Consider the following 19295-nt stretch of genomic DNA (forward strand, 5'->3'; position numbering starts at 1 on the left):
CGAGGGCGCCACCGAGGAACGGTGAACGCACTGCAGTCCGCCTTGGGGCTAGCGAACCCCGGATGCGCCTGCGCAGGAAGTCGAGGCTCAGCGTGCGGGTGGGGTACCCCTCGCGGGCAGGCACAGGAACAAGGTCGGAGGGCAGAGTCCGCGGAAGCGGCTCGGAGGCCAGGACGGCTGCCGACGTCTGGGTTGGCGAGGAGCTCTGGGGACCCGGCCCGGCCTGGTGCTCCCAGCCTCATCCAACGCGATCCTCACAGGAGATGACCCCCAACGAGGTGCCTGCACCTACGTTCGGGGCGGGCCGGCAGGTGTGTGGGAGAGCGAGGCCTATGCTTGGTGTGTGCGGCCCACTGATCTCCTCGCGGGTGGAAGGTGGAGGGCAAAGGCCTCCCTTCCAGAAAAACCCAGAGATTAATTGACAGAAAATCTGTTTGTAAAGACTTTGGCTTCTAAGCCATGATCCGAGCTAGATGAAGCTTATATTTTAAAAATTTTTTTTAAAAAAAGGAATGTTAAAACTTGGATGTTGTGCCGGAACATTGATATTAGGATCTTTAAGATCCTTCAAATTGCTTAGTAAATACAGTATAGTAAATTGAATGCATTTGTGGGACCAGCCAGACCACTAAGGGCACAAAAATCTGTTAAGAGTGGATGCAGGCTTGTTTTCAGAAGATCCTTTTCTGACACATCGAGGTACAAATGATCTCATTATAAGCTAGTTGTCTAGGACACCTACACGTTAGGCACCAAACTAGAGTCACTCAAAGTGAAAGGAGGTAAGATTTTTAATCATTAAGGTTCTAACACATAGTTGTCCTGTTTTTCTTCAGGTTTTCTATCAGAGGTACCACCATAATAATGCTGGTAAGTATGAAAAGATTAATAAAATATTTGTTGACAAACTAGCTTTTGCACATACAGCGTTGGTGGCGTTGGTGGTTTTTTTGGAAGCATAGTTGTAAAAATGTCAAGAACTCGGAAGAGTCAGAGATTTTATCCTGCTTGCGCGCTAACAACTTAGCCTGCGACAGTTTTGTAGAAGACATAGACCCCTAGAGCACAGATGAATTACTTATAGCGGTGGCAGAAGCCAGAATATTAGCACTGTTGCCCCACTTGCCACAGGGTGATGCAAAGAGGCAGAAGTCGCCTGCACTTGGAGTGTGTTGCATTACAGGACCGGAACCCTGAGCTTAGGGAACCATAATGTTTATTATAGTGAACATTAAGCATGCCTTTCAGTATATATACATTTTTGACAGCACAGCCCAGAGCATAGAGTGCTGAATGCCTTGCTTGTAAGGCATCTAGAAACAGTAGAGACCCATAGAGAATTGCCTCCCAACAAAAATTCTCTGGAATTTTAACTCAATAGGTTACAGAAAGTATTGAATCATATAAAATTTAGTGTCAGTAATTTGCCTGTTTGACATGGTAGTCTGATATCATTTGACTTCCTACACCTGGTTCAACTAACTCATGGATATTTATAGCTAAGTCTATCTAGAGTTAGTTACTTATCTGCTGACCTCCACTCTTTTGTTGTTGTTGTTGTTATGAAATTAAGGTATTATTTGCACTCTGATCTGAAACAGTTTAAATTATTCTGGGGACAAAATTATTACAAAACCAGTGTAGAAAAAGAATGCACTGAAGTTGAGGCACCCATGATCTTACCATTGTACACATAGGCTTTTTTAACTTTTTTAAACAAAAATGGGACTAGACTACTGTATACACTGTTTAGTGACTTGTTTAATTTGAACTGAACATCTTAGCTTTTACTGGCTAAATAAATACTCCATTATCTGGCTATCATATCTTATTTAAGCAGTCCCCAATTCTCAGATATCTATGTAGTTTCCAGTTTTCATTATTGTTAAAGACACATAGGCTATTGTTAATCACTGGAAACATTGCAGATATACCAAATATATCCTGTTCATGCTTTTGGAGAGAATAATCAATAACTGCCTTTGGAATTTTAACATTGTATTCAAAATAGATTCATATTCTTTTTTTTTTAATTTTTTAATGTTTATTATTTTTGAGAGACAGACAGAACACAAGTGGGGAGGGGCAGACAGGGAGGGAGACACAGAATCTGAATCAGGCTCCAGGGCTCGAATCCATGAACCTTGAGATCATGACCTGAACAAAGTCAGATGCTTAACTGACTGAACCACCCAGGAGCCCCAGAATAGATTCACATTCTTAAAACTAAATTTTGGTGCACATCCTTAAGTTTTGGAGACATTTCTATTAAAGTATAGCACTAATCTTTGAAAGTTTATTGAAACAGAATGTGGTACTTGTCTATTATTTAACAAGTAAAAAGAAATGATGAAATCTGGAAATCTCAGCATAATCAGCCTAACAATTGTGTTTATATCCACTGGATAAAAATCTATATTCACATAACATTTCCTGTTTTATATTTAAGGTTTTTGTTTAATCAAAATTTTGTTTCTCTTATTTCTAATAGGTGACTTTCTGATATAAGAGAAAACAGTATAGTTAGAAAACATAAATTTAAAAATACTTAAATACTTTTATTAATTTTAGGAGTTAAGAAGTCTCTGTTTTTTGCTCCAAACCAGAAGACTTTGTTCCCTGCATATAGAGTAGGGGTACTGTTGGTTAGAAACTGGCTGGTGTTTAAAACTGAAGATTGTCATGACTATTTAACCTAAGCTCTATTCTGAACTAAAATTAATTGTCTTGGAAATACTAAGTCAAGCAAGTATTTTTAATAAAAGTTTATGTTGAGTGGTGACAAGAAACTAATAGAGGGGCCCCTGGATGGCTCAGTCAGTTAAGTGTCTGACTTTAGCTCAGGTCATGATCTCACAGTTCGTGGGTTCAAGCCCTGTGTCAGGCCCTGCACTGACAGTGCAAAGCCTGCTTAGGATTCTGTCTCTCTCTCTCTCTCTGCCCTTCCCTGACTTGTGCTTTCTCTTTCTCTCAGAATAAATAAATAAACTTAAAAAAAAACAAAACAACTAATAGAAAAAGATCTGAAATTAAGAAAAGTACACCTTCAGGTAGAAATTAATAGTCAACAGCAGAACTATGTTAACTTCAAGTTTATGATATATCTTATTACTTTGAGGTTAATAGTTCAGGAATTTAGGTTACTTGTGGCTGATTAAATCTAGGCTTGAGACAGTTTTCAACCAATGAGTTACATTTGAATATTTTTAAAAATTATAAACTCAGAATGCTTGAAAAGCATGTTTATTTAATTTAAAGTGTGCCTGGAGTGTAGTACTAATGTGTTTGTCCACTCTGCCTTATTGTTGATTATTATGTTTTGTGAGAGAGTGAATTCTGCACTTAAATCCCTGGCAGTCAATCAGAGATACCTGGATTAGATATTTAGAGATACAAGGATCCAGAGTATCAGAATATTATATACTGTCTAAATTTAAACACAACAGGAGATACCCTTCTAGGTTAGTTGTTCTCCAGATACCCTAAATTGAGAGACAGAATACTTACTCCTGTTTGAGCCAACAAGCTCTATTCTCAATTTTACCTACTAGATATCTATTGTTATAAGCCAGAGAATATATGTGGTTAAATGCCATGTTTTCCATTAAAAAAAGATTTTTTTTTTTTTTTAGTTTTTATTTATTTTGAGAGAGAAAGCAAGCAGGGTCGGGGCAGAGAGGGAAGGGAGAGAGACAATCCCAAGCAAGCTCCACACTGCCAGCACAGAGCCTGATGCGGGGCTCAAACTCACCAACCATAAGATCATGACCTGAGCCTAAATCAAGAATTAGACACTTAACTGACTGAGCCACCCAGGTGCCCCCATGTTTTCCGTTTCTAATTTATCTCTTCTTTTTCTTATTGCTGGGGTTCTTCACTTTTCTTTTTAGGATTTCTTTTTTTTTTTTTTAATTTTTTAAATTTTTACTTATTTTTGAGACAGAGAGAGACAGAACAGGGGAGGGTGAGAGAGAGAGGGAGACACAGAATCTGAAGCAGGCTCCAGGCTCCGAGCTGTCAGCACAGAGCCCGACACGGGTCTCAAACTCACAAACCTTGAGATTGTGACCTGAGCCGAAGTCAGACGCTTAACCGACTGAGCCACCCAGGTGCCCCTCTTTTTAGGATTTCTTGTTAAAACCTCAGAATGGTCATAGATGTGGTATTAGGGTTAGTGTGTACTTTGAGACTAATGAATGTTTTCATGTAATTAAGCATCTTTTTGTCAAAATGATCTGTCTAGTATTTATTTTTAAACTGATTGATAAGAGGGGTCCCTGGCTGGCTCCGTCAGAGGAGCATGTGACTCTTGATCTTGGGGTCATGAGGTTGAGCCCCATGTTGGATGTAGAGATTACAAAAAATAATCTGAAAAATTAAATTTGAAAAATTAAAAAACAGTGGGGCCTGGTTGGCTCAGTCGGTTAAGTGTCCGACTTTTGCTCAGGTCATGATCTTACAGTCAGTGATTTCGAGTCCCCCACTCACACTCTGTCTCTCTCTCTCTCAAAAACAAATGAACATTAAAAAAAATTTTTTAAAAAAGAATTTTTTTAATGTGTATTAATTTTTGAGAGAGAGAGAGAGACAGAGTGTAAGCAGGAGAGGGGCAGAGAGAGAGGGAGACACCAAATCTGAAGCAGGCTCCAGGCTCCGAGCTGTCAGCACAGAGCCCCCTGTGGGGCTCGAACTCATGACCTGTGAGATCACAACCCAAGCCAAAGTCGGACGCGCAACCGACTGAGCCACCCATGTGCCGCAACATTAAAAAAATTCTTTAAAAAATATTTAAAATTTGTAAAAATAAACTGATTATTTTTACATTAGAGTATGAACTAGAGTGTCAAGCAGACCTGAGTCCAAATTCCAGCTCTTCCACTTAACTAATACTTAACCAACTTAACTAACACTTAAGCTTCAGTTTATATGTCTCTAAGATGAAGTTAATTTCTACTTAATAGGGTGATGAAATTAAGTGAGATGATGAAATTGTGAAGTTCTTAGTCCAGGGCCTGGTGTATTGTGGTATCTTTAAAAATATTAGTTACACTGAAAAATGTGTTGTTGTTGTTGTTTACACTAATTGTAGCTTCTCTTGGGTATTCTTTATAACTGTCTTTTTTACATAATTTTTATACATACTGTCTGTTGACCAGTTTTGTTTTTCCTTTTCTCTTGAGATTTATAATTAATGACCTTCAGTGTCATTTAATGAAAACAGAGAATTAAGTAATTGTCATATCATAAGCAATGTGATTTTTCACATATACCCAGATTATTTGGTACTCTGGAACTAAACTATCTAAAGACAATATAAATAAATGTGAAAATTGTTAACAAAAGTTACTTCTAGTCTGGAAGAATGGAATTGACTCCCAAGTTTAAGTAATTTGTCTAGAATTCAAGTACAGCATCAAGCAACCATTTAGTTATAACACTGGCATTGATGACTTCAAGCTAAATATGGTTTTTAGGAAAATTATTCACATTTTTGCAAGATTTCATAGTAAGTTAAATTTGGTCAGAATTTTTGTCAGTATACAGAGAATTTATATTATACATGATGTGTTAATATGAGGATTACTGTAAATATTTCAAACTAATTTGTGATAATTTAAAGACAATAAGAGTGATTAGCCTACTTATTTTCTGTCTTAAAATTTTTCTAAATTAGACTGTAAGAGAGTAATTATTTCATTATTCCTCTCATTGGCTTACTCTGTAGTTTAATTCTGAGTGCTCAAAGAAGCATCCCCACAGAAACACAATAATACTGTGAGTATCCTTTTAGATAATCTGTTTCCATTTACCTAAAATACATATGAACTTTACTTCTTAGGGAAAAGTGCTTAAATGATGGTCTTAAAATGCGTAATCATTTTAACTTGTTTATTAGAACCTGTGTTTTAGCAGATTAACAGTAATGTTTGTTAATAGCTAAATATGTAAATAGTATGTTTAGGAAATAATATTTCTTCTTTTTCAGGATAACCCAAATTTGCTTTGGGAACCATGAAAATTTTGCTCGTTTTTGACTTTGACAATACAATCATAGATGATAATAGTGACACCTGGATTGTACAGTGTGCTCCAGAGAAAAAGCTTCCTATTGAACTACAAGATTCTTATGAAAAAGGATTTTGGACAGAATTTATGGGCAGAGTCTTTAAGTACTTGGGAGATGAAGGTGTAAGAGAAGATGAAATGAAAAGAGCAGTGACATCAATGCCGTTCACTCTGGGGATGGTGGAACTTTTGAACTTTGTAAGGAAGAACAAGGATAAATTTGACTGCATCATTATTTCAGATTCAAATTCAGTCTTCATAGATTGGGTTTTAGAAGCTGCCGGTTTTCATGATGTATTTGATAAAGTGTTTACAAATCCAGCAGCTTTTGATAGCAATGGTCATCTCACTGTGGAAAATTACCATGCTCATTCTTGCAGTAGGTGCCCGAAAAATCTTTGCAAAAACGTAGTTTTGGTAGAATTTATAGGTAAACAGTCACAGCAGGGAGTGAATTATACACGAATTGTTTATATAGGTGATGGTGGAAATGATGTCTGTCCAGTAACTTTTTTAAAGAAGAGTGATGTTGCCATGCCTCGGAAAGGATATACTTTACAGAAAACTCTTTCCAGGATGTCTCAAAATCTTGAACCCATGGAATCTTCTGTTGTAGTTTGGTCTTCAGGTGTTGAAATAATTTCTCACTTACAATTTCTAATAAAGGAGTAATATGCCAACAATTGAAATGTCTATCAGTTAAGGTTGGGTACAGCAGCATAAAACTACAACCTCAAATACCAGTGGCTTTAAAAGATTTTTTTTCCCTCTCACTTAAAAAAATTTCAGAGGTAAGTATCACAAGGCTGCTGTGGTGCTCTACCAACCTCAGCATTTGGCTCCTATCTCATGTTTCAAGATTGCTGTTCGAGCTCTGTCCCTTGCATCAACACTGTAGCCAGCAAGAAGGAGGGCAGTGAGTGAGAAGTTTGTACCCTTACTTTTCTTTGGCCGGAACTTAGTCACAGTGCTCCAGCCTAACTGCGAGAAAGGATGAAAAATGTATTATTCCAGATGACCATGTGCCTGGGGAAAATTGGGGAAAAGAGAAGTACAGAATTGAGGTAGGTGTAATTGGTGTCTCTACTACTGGTGGTTGATAGATAGATTGTATTTTTAAATTTATTTCCAGAGGGAGTAAGTAGTCATATATTTTACTTTATTAGATACTTACTTCAAAAGCTTGTCCAGTAGTTACAGAACTTAAAAATAAGCCTGATACCTTATTCCTATAAGAATAAAAGGCTCCTGGGGTGCCTGGGTGGCTCAGTCAGTTGAGCGTCCGACTTCAGCTCAGATCATGATCTCACGGTTTGTGAGTTCGAGCCCCACATCGGGCTCTGTGCTGGCAGCTCGGAGCCTGGAGCCTGCTTCCAATTCTGTGTCTCCCTCTGTCCCTCTCCCCGCATGCTCTGTCTCTTTCTCTCAAAAATAAATAAACGTTAAAAAAAATAATAAAAGGCTCCCAAATGTATATAATGTCTTACTCCCAATTCAGTATTTTAAAGATAGGGATGCAGTATCTGTTGCCCAAGTTTTCATCAATCTCAGATTTTCTTTTGAAATGAAATAACGTTCTTCATATATTTTAAATTTATATCAGCATCACAGACTATAACTCCAGTATGCTGGTTTGGTCACTATGTTATTTCTATTTAGCAATTCAGTCTTTGTAGAGAGAGGCATGGGTAGCAGGCAGAGAGAAAACGAGAGAGAGAGAGAGAGAGAGAGAGAGAGAGAGAAAGAGAGAGAGAGAGAGAATCCCAAGCAGCCTCCACTGTCAGTGCAGAACCTGATGCTGGGCTTGATCTCAAGACTATGAGATTATGACCTGAGCTGAAATCAAGAGTCAGACACTTAACTGACTGAGCCACCCAGACGCCCTGTCATTTTTATTTTTTAATTGAAGTTAACTTGATACTGTGTTGCATTAGTTTCAAGTGTACAACATAGTGGACAAATTTATATGTCACATATTTATAAATCAGGCTGTGCTCACCACAAGTGTAACTCCCAACTGTCCCCATGCAAGGCTTTTACAATACTGTTGACTATATTCCCTATACTAAGTATAGGGAATATATATATTCCCTTGTGACTCATCCTTGTGACTTACTCATTCCGTAACTAGAAGCCTGTATCTCCCACTCCTCTTCATCCATTTTCCCTTCCCCACCATGCCCCCGTGGCAACCATGAGTTTGTTCTCTATATTTATGGGATATTAAAGGGTCTGTTTCTGCTTTGTTTTATTTTTCAAATTCCACATGTAAGTGAAATCATATGGTATATGTCTTTCTTTATCTGACTTATTTCACTTAGCATAATACCCTCTAGGTCCATCCATGTTGTTGCAAATGGTAAGCTCTCATTCTCTTTTTTATGGCTGAGTGATATTACAGTATGTGTACACATCACATCTTTTTTTTTTAATGTTTATTATTTATTTTTGAGCGAGAAACAGAGTGCAAGCAGGGCAGAGGCAGAGAGAGAGGGAGACACAGAATCCAAAGCAGGCTCCAGGCTCCGAGCTGTCAGCACAGAGCCCAACACGGGGCTTGAACCCGTGAACCATGAGATCATGACCTGAGCCGAAGTCGGACACTTATCCGACTGAGCCACCCAGGTGCCCCAATGTCTTCTTTGTCCATTCATCTGTTGGTGGATACTTAGGTTGCTTCCATATCTTGGCTATTATAAATAATGCTTCAATAAACATAGGGGTGCATATATCTTTTTAAATAATGTTATTGTTTTCTTTGGGTAAATACTCAGTAAGTGGAATGAATTACTGGATCATATAGTATTTATATTTTTCTTTTTAAAATAAACCTCCATACTGTTTTCCATGGTGGCTGTACCAGTTTCTATTCCCACCAGCAGTGCATGTGTGTTCCTTTTTCCCCACATCCTCACCAACACTTACTATTTCATGCCTTTCTGGTACTAGCCATTCTGACAGGTGTAAGGTGGTATTTGCTTATAGTTTTGATTTGCATTTCCCTGATGATTAGTGATGTTCAGCATCTTTTCATGTGTCTCTTAGCCATCTGTATGTCTTCTTTGGAAAAATGTCTTTTCAGGTCCTCTACCCATTTTTTTTCTGCCCATTTTTTAAAAATTAGATTGTTTCTTTGGTGTTGAATTGTGTAAGTTATTTATATATGTTGGAAATTAACCCCTTATTAGATATATCATTTGCAAGTATCTTCTCCCATTCAGTAGGTTGCCTTTTTGTTTTGTTGATGGTTCTCTTTGCTGTGCAAAAGCTTTTTATTTCTGTGTAGTCCTAGTAGTTTATTTTAGCTTTTGTTTCCTTTGCCTGAGGAGATATATCCAGAAAAATGTTGTGAAGGCCTATGTCAAAGCAATTCCTGCCTGACCTTTCTTCTAGGAGTTTTATGGTTTCAAGTCTCACATTTAGGTCTTTAATCCATTTTGAATTTTTTTTGTGTGTGTATGGTATAAAAAAGTGGTCTGGTGTATTATTTTGCATGTAGCTGCCCAATTTTCCCAGCACCATTTATTAAAGAGACTATGGTGTTTTCTCCATTGTATAATTTTTGCTCTTTTATTGAAGATTAATTGGGGACATAATTGTATGTTTATTTCTGGACTCCATTCTGTTCCGCTGATCTATATGTCTGTTTTTGTACCAGTACCATTTGATTATTATAGTTCTGTGGTAGATCTTGAAATCTGGGATTGTGATACTTCCAGCTTTGTTCTTTCTCAAGATTAGCAATGCAGACTTGAGTGATACAATATATAATAGTCTGAATACTCAGCATTTATGAGACTTTCATATGAGGATATTAGCAAAACATCTACTGCACTGAAAGTTGTGTAGTTCTATGCTGATTTCTAGGCTCTCATGTTCTAGGTTTAAATTTCCATTATGTAATAATAGCAAAATTGTCTTTTCATTATGGAGGGCACCAGAAATAGAGATTTTTCAATATAATTTAATGGGAAAAATTGGTACCATCTATTTTTTTCTAGGTTGAAAAAGTAAATCTTTGCTTTAAATTAATAAGTTAGATTATGTCTAAGCACATTTACTTGTAAGTAATTGAGTAAAGAAATGAAATGAGATTATCTAGGATATTTAGAGCTCCCAGGGGCTTGGCAGAAGCAAATCTAAATTCCCTCAAAAGGAAATTAATATCCTAAATATGGTACATAGACTCTAAGGTGGCCTCCCATGATCCCTGTATCCCAGTAGTCCGTGTGTGTGTGTGTGTGTGTGTGTGTGTGTGTGTGTGTGTCTTTGTCTGTGCAGGAGGTGATCTATGATTTGCTTCTAATCAGTGGAATACCACAAAAATGATGCAATGTGCGTGATAATGTGGCATGATGATATTATATCAGATTGTGATGCCCATCTTGTTAAGAAATTCTCCCCTTTGATTTTAAAGAAGCAAGCTGCCATGTTGTGAACAGGACATCAGAGAGGGCCACCTGGCAAGCAATTGACGGTGGCGTCTAGCCAAGAGCAAGAAGTAAGCCCCTGGTCCAGTAGTCTGCAGGGAACTGCATGATGCAATTATGTGAGCTTGGAAGTGGATCCTTTCCTAGTGGAACCTCAGCTGAGATCACAGCTCAGGGTGACACCTTGATTTGGTTTTGTGAGACCCTGGAACAGAGCATTTTGTGGAGCTGTTTGGACTCATGACCCATAGAACGTATGAGATAATAAATATATTTTATTTAAGATGTTAAATTTGTGGTAATACTGTTATGCGGTCATAGAAAATTAATGCAGTAGGCCTCAAAATAAATCTGTAAATAGTTTTGCAAGTACCTTATGGGGTATACAATGAAAAGTAGCCATACCAAAAGACAAGAACGAACACCAGCAGAAGCTTCCATTTAAACAGATCTGCAGGACCTCTAGATGTTAGCATTTTCACACACAAACTATAGAGTGTTTTGGCAAAGAATTAAAAATTACACAATATGGAAATACTAGAACTGAAAATTACTATGACTGAAGTTAGAGTCTTGGTGGATGAATTGACAACAGAACAGGCATATCTGAAGAGAGAATTAGTGAGCAAGCACAAGTTAGAAGAAAATATCCAGAATGGTGCAAAGAGAGACAAAACAATGAGAATACAGAAGAGAAGTTAAGAGATATGGAAGATAAATAAGGTCTAACCTAGGAAATTGGTGTCCTAGAAAGAGAGGAGAAAGAAAATGAAATATGCAGTATTTTAAGAGATAATGATGGAGAACTTAAAAAAATTTTTGAAAAGATAATGATGGAGAACTTTACAAAGTTGATAAGCAACATCAAATTAAATTAAAAAGTATTTATGAACCCCAAACAGGATAAATAAAAGGAAAAACCACATGGAATCACATTGTAAAACTACTGACAATCAAAGATGGAAAAAGCATAAAATGATCAGAGAAAAAAATTGACATTGAACGGAGCAACAATCAAACTAATAGCTGGCATTATTTCTTTCTTAAATGTTTGATACAATTCAAAATCGAAGCCATCCAGGCCTGGAGTTTTCTTTGTTGGCAGATTTTTGGCTACTAATCCAGTTTTTTTAATAGATAGAGGACTATTCAGCTTCTATAGTTTTTTTTTTTTTTAGTAAACTTTGGTAGTTTGTTGACTGTATCTATTGCTTCATAGCAAATTACCTCAAAATTTAACAGCTTAAAAATAAGCATTATCTCAGTTTCTCTCAGTCAGGAATTCAGGAGCACTCAACTGGGTTGTTGAGGATCTTTAATGGGTCAAGATGTTGGCTAAGGTTGTAGTCAGGGAAGTTGGACTAAGGCTGTAGGATCTGCTTGCAAGGTGGCTTTTGGCAGGAGGCTGCAGTTCCTCGCTGCTTGTTATCAGGAAGTCTCAATTTATTACTGGTTGCTGGCAAGAGGCCTCAATTTCCAACCACTTGGGCCTTTCCAAAGAGCTGCTTGAGTGTCCTAAAGACATGGTTTCCTGCCAAGTGAGTGACCCAAGAGAGAGGGCAGAGAGGAAACCACAATGCCTTTTTTGACCTAGTCTGAGAAATCAAACACCATCACTTCTACCTTATTCTATGTATTAAAACAAAATACTAAGTTAAGCGCACACTCAAAGGGCGGGGGATCAGACTCCACCTTTGAAGGTGGAGTTAAAGAATGTTTTATATACTTTAAAACCACCATAATGGGGGCTCCTGGGTGGCGCAGTCGGTTAGGTGTCCGACTTCAGCCAGGTCACGATCTCGCGGTCTGTGAGTTCGAGCCCGCGTCGGGCTCTGGGCTGATGGCTCGGAGCCTGGAGCCTGTTTCCGATTCTGTGTCTCCCTCTCTCTCTGCCCCTCCCCCGTTCATGCTCTGTCTCTCTCTGTCCCAAAAATAAATAAACGTTGAAAAAAAAAATTAAAAAAAAAACAAACCACCATAATATCTCTCAATGACTTTGTCCATTTCATGTAAGTTGTGAAATTTAGGGACATACAGTATTTCATAATATTCCGTTATTGGCCCTTTAGAACACATGTGTATCTACTGTCTAGATTTTACCATTAACCTTTTACTCTGCTTGTTTTATCACATATCCATCCCTCTATCTAGCCATCTTTTTTTTTTTTTAATTTTGCCTTTTTAACATAAACACTGGTCTTCCCCCTTTGATTTTTTGTTCCCCAGTGTATCAAACCTGTGCTATCTGGATCTGATTGGAACACAAACTATACTCACTAGATGCCAGTGGCATCTCTCCCAACAACTTGTGATACCCAAAATGTGTCTAAACATTGCCAAATATCTCCCGAGGAATTAAATAATTCTTGTTAGAGAACTACTTACTTTATGCTTAAGAGGCAGTATCTTTTATTTGTGGAGCAAGTGAGGATATGGCAATTGTACATACTAAATATTGTTACTCTTTTATTTATTTATTTTTGTAATTTTGTAAATTTTTATTTATTTTGAGAGAGTGTAGGGGAGGTGCAGAGAGAGAGAGAGAGAGAGAGAGGGAAGGGAGACAGAGAATCTGAAGCAGGCTCTGAGCTGTCAGCCTAGAACTGACACAGGGCTTGAACTGTGAGATCATGACCTGAGCTGAAGTTGGACACTTAACCAACTGAGCCATCCAGGCTCCCCAGAAACAAAATATTAATATAGGTATTTACTAACACAGAAATTCTTAGAAATGCCCAATGTTTATGGAAAATGTTACTTGGTAAAAAAATTAGTTTGTTTTATGTACTTAAATAATATTTCATTTGTGTATCTAAAAAACTGGTAAATAATATTTATAATTAGACTAAATATTATTTACCTCATAAGATTTTTATAATCAGTGCAAAATGGAAAACTTGCTCATTCACATATTTTTCTACCACTCTAGTCATTTTCCGGATTGTGTTACACACCAAAACCACAATGCATTTCACAACCTGGTCCAAACAATATTTTATTATCCTCAGTTCAATATGAAAGATATTCTTTCAGATATCCATGAACAACTTAGCCCTCTCACACTTAAATCCAGAAAATGCTATTACACAATTTTGGAGGCTAAAAATACTTCATTCAACAAAAATTATTTTGGCACTTACTGTGTGCAAACAAAAACCTGTGGAAGTATAGGTTAAATTTCTTACAAAATAAGACACCCTTCCACAAATTTACAATTTGATTGAAAAGGTGGGACATATACATATATAATTCATAATACCAAAGTATGATTCATAAAGCAACTTAATAGCATAAACTAAAAGTACTTAGGTCAAGAAAGGACTAACTGACCATGTAGCACTTTGTTTTGCACTCATTGGCTAATTCTGATGTAAGAAAAGCTTTATGAAAGAGGTACCGTGGTCCACACCTTAAAAAATGGAAAGGAGGTGCGCCTGACTGGCTCAATCTGTAGAGCATGAGACGCTTGATCTTCAGGGTCATGAGTTCGAGCCCCACGTTGGGCATAGAGATTACTTTTTAAAAATCAAACGAGGGCACCTGGGTGGCTCAGTCAGTTAAGCGTCCACCTTCGGCTCAGCTTATGATCTGGTTTGTGAGTTTGAACCCCACATCTGGCTCTGTGCTGACAGCTCAGAGCCTGGATCCTGCTTCAAATTCTGTGTCTCCTCTCTCTCTCTCTCTCTCTCTGCCTTTCCCCCGCTCATGCTCTGTCTCTCTCTCAAAAATAAGTAAACATTAAAAAAATTTTTAAAGTGAAACCTTTCAGACCATGCTGCAGGAGGACAGTGTCTACAGAATAAGTCATTTATGGAATTTCCTAAAGAACTATGGGCCCCTGAGCAAGTTTTTAAACAAAATTCTGGAAGTCTTCCTTTTAATCCATTCATGTTTTCATTTATACAACAAATATTTATTGAGCATGTGTTACATGCAGACATTGTTCTAGGATTACAGAAACGAACTGGAGATAGAACTATGAACAAAACAGGCAAAAATCAGTGCTTTTCTGGAGCTTATATTCTAGTGGGAGAAATCACACAATAATCTGATAAATAAGCAAATAAATATATAGTATAGGGTAATAGGTACTATGAATTAAAATAAAGCAGATAAGGGGAATAAGGAATAGCACGTGGAATAGGGAGACAATTTTAAATAGATTGGTAGAAGAAGGCCTCACTGGGAAGTTGATATTTGAGTAAAAACCTGATGGAAGTGAGCAAGCAGGTCACATGGTGGTAACTGGGAAAAGCAGTTGTAGGCAAAAGAAATAGCTACTAGTGAGGCCCTGAAGCAATGATGTTCCTAGTGAAGGCAGAAGGCACAGCTGGGCATGGGGGTCCAGGAGGCCGGTATAAGTAATTAGGCTTTTACTAAATGAGACAGAGAGTCTTTGGAGAGCTTTAATCTCTGATTTACTTAAGAGTATCTGTCTTGGTTTACTTGAGCCAATACTCTTACTTTTTTTTTTTTTTTTTGGTTATAAGAATTGGGTTTCTGTTGCTTGTAATTGAAAATTTTTCTAGTTTATTTTTCTGTCTTGTGTTAATTGTATCTGGAATTTAGCTTTAACTGTGGCACCCAAAAACATATTCCCAATAAGCTGCTATCTTGTAAGTGACCCTCTCCCACACAGTAGTAGACTAGTTCCTGTTTTGAAGCGAGACCAGTGGTCTTTCATAAGTTTTTTGCACAAGTACCCCCCCAAACAACTGAAAAACTATACTCACTTCCACATTTTCAGGTTGATATTGAAAAGTTTTCATCATAAGCTTAAATATTTGCCAAGGTTGTCATTTCTAACATATTGTAAAGAATGACTTTTTTTAATGTTATTTTTTATTTTTGAGACAGAGAGAGACAGAGCATGAACAGGGGAGGGGCAGAGAGAGAGGGAGGCACAGAATCGGAAATGGGCTCCAGGCTCTGAGCTGTCAGCGCAGAGCCAACGCGGGGCTTGAACTCACGGACCTCGAGATCGTGACCTGAGCCAAATTCAGACGCTTAACCGACTGAGCCACCCAGGCACCCCAAGAATGACTTTTTAAAAAAAAAAGATTTTATTTTTATGTAATCTCTACAACCAACATGGGGCTCAGATCCACAACCCGAGATCAAGTCACATGCTGTACCTACTAAGCCAGCCAGGCGCCCCAAGAATGACTTTTTAATAGGTGATTACATAACTTTTAAATCTATTTAATAAAAACTTCCTATATTAATTTGAAATTTACCATCATTCATTTAAAAATACATAAACAGAGGCCCCTGGGAGACTCAGTCGATTAAGAGTCTGACTTCAGCTCAGGTCATGATCTCATGGTTCATTGGTTCGAGTCCCACATTGGGCTCTGTGCTGATAGCTCAGAGCCTGGAGCCTGCCTCGGATTCTGTGTCTCCCTCTCTCTCTGCCCCTCCCCGACTCACGCTCTGTCTCTGTCTCTCAAAAATAAATAAACATTAAAACATTTTTTTTCATTTAAAAATACATAAATAAGTTCTTTAACAGTGAAAATTTGTTTTCTTTTTCTTTTTAAATCTGAGTATAGTTGACACACAATGTTGCATTAGTTTCAGGTGTACAGCATAGTGATTGGACAGGTTTATACAAATGTATACATTATGCTATGCTCACCACAAATGTAGCTACCACCTGTCACCACACAACCCTATTACAATACCATTGACTCGATTCCCTGTACCTTTTATTCAACAGTGGGAAATTTTTAATCGCATTCTTTTTTTCTTCTTGAGGCCATATTTCTGTTCCACTTTCCCCAGAAAAATGTTGTCCTACTGAAAATAAAGGCAGTCCTCATTTTACACAGTGGTGCAGGACCTAAAAATGTGCCAGATTACCGGGCAAAGTAATCTTAATAATTAGTGGGAAAAATTTTAATTGTGACCTTAAAATATTCTTTTGTAAGAAAATTAAAAACTGTTTTACTGTCAGTTACAAATATATAGGAAAATGAAAAACATAGTAAGATCAGTATTTACTTCGTACAGTGCAATTAGAAATATTGAGAATTAAAGTATTTCTTTGTAGAAAATATTATCTTGAGTAGTTTCAATAGTTCTTGCTTTCTTTTGTCATATAACTTAGAATACAGAGAGACCATCTTTCTATGCCCTAGTGAATTGTCATACTTTTTTCTAAGTTTGGGTCAGTTTCCAACATTTTATCCTTTGCCTTGTCAGCATTATGAAGAATCTCCACGAGTTCCTGTGATATGAAGTTTTTTGCCAGCATCACTTCTTCTGGGACATCTTCATTCCTTTTGTCAACAACCGCTTTCCTCACTTAAGTCCCTAAGTTTGCCTGCAGCAATTTCCACTGACTGTATATCTAGACTCTCTCAGATGGTGGCAGTGTTAACATACCCTTGGTCAGCTGTTTCTTCTAGTACTTCATTATGTTCTATTCAAATTTCACGTGTGGCATTATCCTTTTCAACTATTTGCTGAGTTTTCATTTTTATTAGCCAATGTCCTCTTTCAGTGATCTATTTTTGTAAAATAATACATTTGTCACTGGCAGATAACGAGGTAAAACAACCACAGGCTTTGCCGTCTGTGTGTCTTTGCTGCTTGAACTGAATAACAGATGCACAGTGACCAATCACCAACGACTTTGAAAGAAGAAATATGATTGGTCACTGATAATGATGCTCATCTGTTATTCATGTAGTGACTTGTAGATTGAGGAGCTGGGGGTGAAATTTGTATTTTGTGCAGTTACAGTTAATATACCATAGTGATTGAAATTTGAACCCTGTTTAGGGGATTGGTGTTATTTAAGCATGGTAAGTGAAATTCATGCATGTTGGGTCCATTCAAATAAAGAATTATCTGTATATTTTTATACTTGAATTTTTTTTTTGTTAATCACCTCTTAAATTTGCAACAAAAACGTACATAAATTAAAATTTAAACTATTTTATGTCCTGGATTCTTAAGTAGAAAAAAAATTATGGGCTGTTTAACATTACAATTATTATAATTGATCAAACAACATAAATGTGTTTAAATTAAAAGTAAAAATTTCAAAAATTATTTCAGTCTGATGAATTGGGCTATTTTCTTTTCATTAGACCATATATCATTGACTAAGTATTGCTTACTGTTGGAATGAGACAGAGTTTAGAATCAATGACATCCTTGTTTTTCATTTCTACAGATAAAATCCCTGAGAAAATGTGTTCACACAGACAAACAGATGGAAATGAGAGGAATTTTATTATAGCAGTGCCACTCATTTTGTGGATTCTTTCCAAGTTATTTGTCAAAAATGCTCTTTGACATTTGCTAAAAACAAGGAATTTGAAAACTTCTGACTTGCGAAAGTACTTGTTACCCAGTCATTAGAATGTTCACTCTCTTATTTTCCAGGAGGCCTACCAAAAAGGCTTTGCCACATTTATCAGCTTCTGGGCAGCCAATTACACACCTGTGTTGATTGTGTAGGTACAACTCCTAAGGACACTGTTCACATTGCACTCTACTTGAGGGGAATGAGCTGGAATCGGTCAGTGCACAACTGTCACAGCTGTATGTGGTGGCCTTATAAATTATGCCTACTAAATAAGCGTCCGACTTCAGCTCAGGTCACGATCTCGTGGTCCGTGAGTTTGAGCCCCGCGTCGGGCTCTGGGCTGATGGCTCAGAGCCTGGAGCTTGCTTCTGATTCTGTGTCTCCCTCTCTCTCTGCCCCTCCCCCGTTCATGCTCTGTCTCTCTCTGTCTCAAAAATAAATAAAAAACGTTAAAAAAATTTAAAAAAATAAATTATACCTACTATTTACTTAGCAACTTATTTAATCCAGTATGTAAATGAAGTATGCAAAATTTCCTGTATATATCCATCATTTATACACACTGATAATGATATCACAATTAGCATATCAAACATTTAATGACATAGCAGTATTTAGTGGAAAGATGTACTAATATGGTAAAAACAAATAAAATAGTTATTTTTAGAAACCAAGAGTCTTTTAGAAAGTGAAGTGTGATGTCAAAAGGCATCCAATTCCATGCCAAGCTCAGTATCTGCCAAGAGTCATTTATATCTCATCTCCATGGTGGCTCTTTATTTCCTTAAGACTTGAATTCACAGATGGCACATTTGTTTCCTCGAACAGTGTCATTAATTTATTTAATTTATGAATGCTAATTATATGTTTCTGAGTGCATCAGATCTATTAGCATTGCAGTGGTCTCTTTGATAAAGCATGTGGTAAAGAGGAACTGCTCTGGCAGTACCCTACAGGACCTGTTCTTCCCTTGGCAAGTTGAGGCAGTCTAACATATACTAAGATACACTGTGTTTGGCCTTTTTTAAAAATGAGATATAATTGACATGTAACTGACATACACTGTTAAGCAGTAATTCATAACCAGTAAATATCAGGCAGTGGAAGCAAGAGTTTAGTTGGCCTATACAGCAATCTGAATAACTGCACAAATGACAATACAGTGAATTCTATTATTCAAGAATCATTTATCACATGACATTATGATTCTGGAAGCCCCTACTCCTTGCCTGGGTGGCTCAGTCGATTGGGTGTCAGACTTTGGCTCCTGTTTTGAACTTGCAATTCGTGAGTTTGAGCCCCTTGCAGCTGTGCTGACAGCTCAGAGCCTGGAGCCTATTTCAGATGCTGTGTCTCCCTCACTCTGCCCCTCCCCCCCTCTCAAAAATAAATAAACATTAAAAAATGTAGAAGCCCCTACTTTTAGTTAGGTGGAGTCTGTAATATTTTCTATGCATCAAACTTGGCATCAGAGCCACAAA

At 37.4% G+C, this 19295-nt stretch overlaps 1 protein-coding gene across 7 annotated transcripts; it reads left to right on the plus strand.

Moving 5' to 3' along the window:
* Window positions 1-4: 4 nt before the first annotated feature.
* PHOSPHO2 (phosphatase, orphan 2) lies at window positions 5-17356 on the plus strand. Of its 7 annotated transcripts, none has more exons than XM_019838232.3 (4): window positions 36-311; window positions 837-870; window positions 5726-5775; window positions 5987-6749. In XM_019838232.3, exon 4 carries the CDS (start codon window positions 6013-6015, stop codon window positions 6736-6738), a length of 726 nt encoding a protein of 241 aa, XP_019693791.2. In that variant the 5' UTR covers window positions 36-311; window positions 837-870; window positions 5726-5775; window positions 5987-6012; the 3' UTR covers window positions 6739-6749. The 7 variants fall into 7 exon arrangements, with proteins under 7 accessions (XP_044889859.1, XP_044889858.1, XP_019693791.2 ...); XM_019838234.3 differs by having other exon boundaries at window positions 36-278; XM_045033924.1 differs by lacking the exons at window positions 5726-5775; window positions 5987-6749 and adding an exon at window positions 16701-17356 and having other exon boundaries at window positions 5-278.
* The last annotated feature ends 1939 nt before the right edge of the window (window positions 17357-19295 follow it).

Source organism: Felis catus, chromosome C1 (genome assembly GCF_018350175.1).
Source record: "Felis catus isolate Fca126 chromosome C1, F.catus_Fca126_mat1.0, whole genome shotgun sequence".
In the NCBI taxonomy this organism is placed as follows: Eukaryota; Metazoa; Chordata; class Mammalia; order Carnivora; family Felidae; genus Felis; species Felis catus.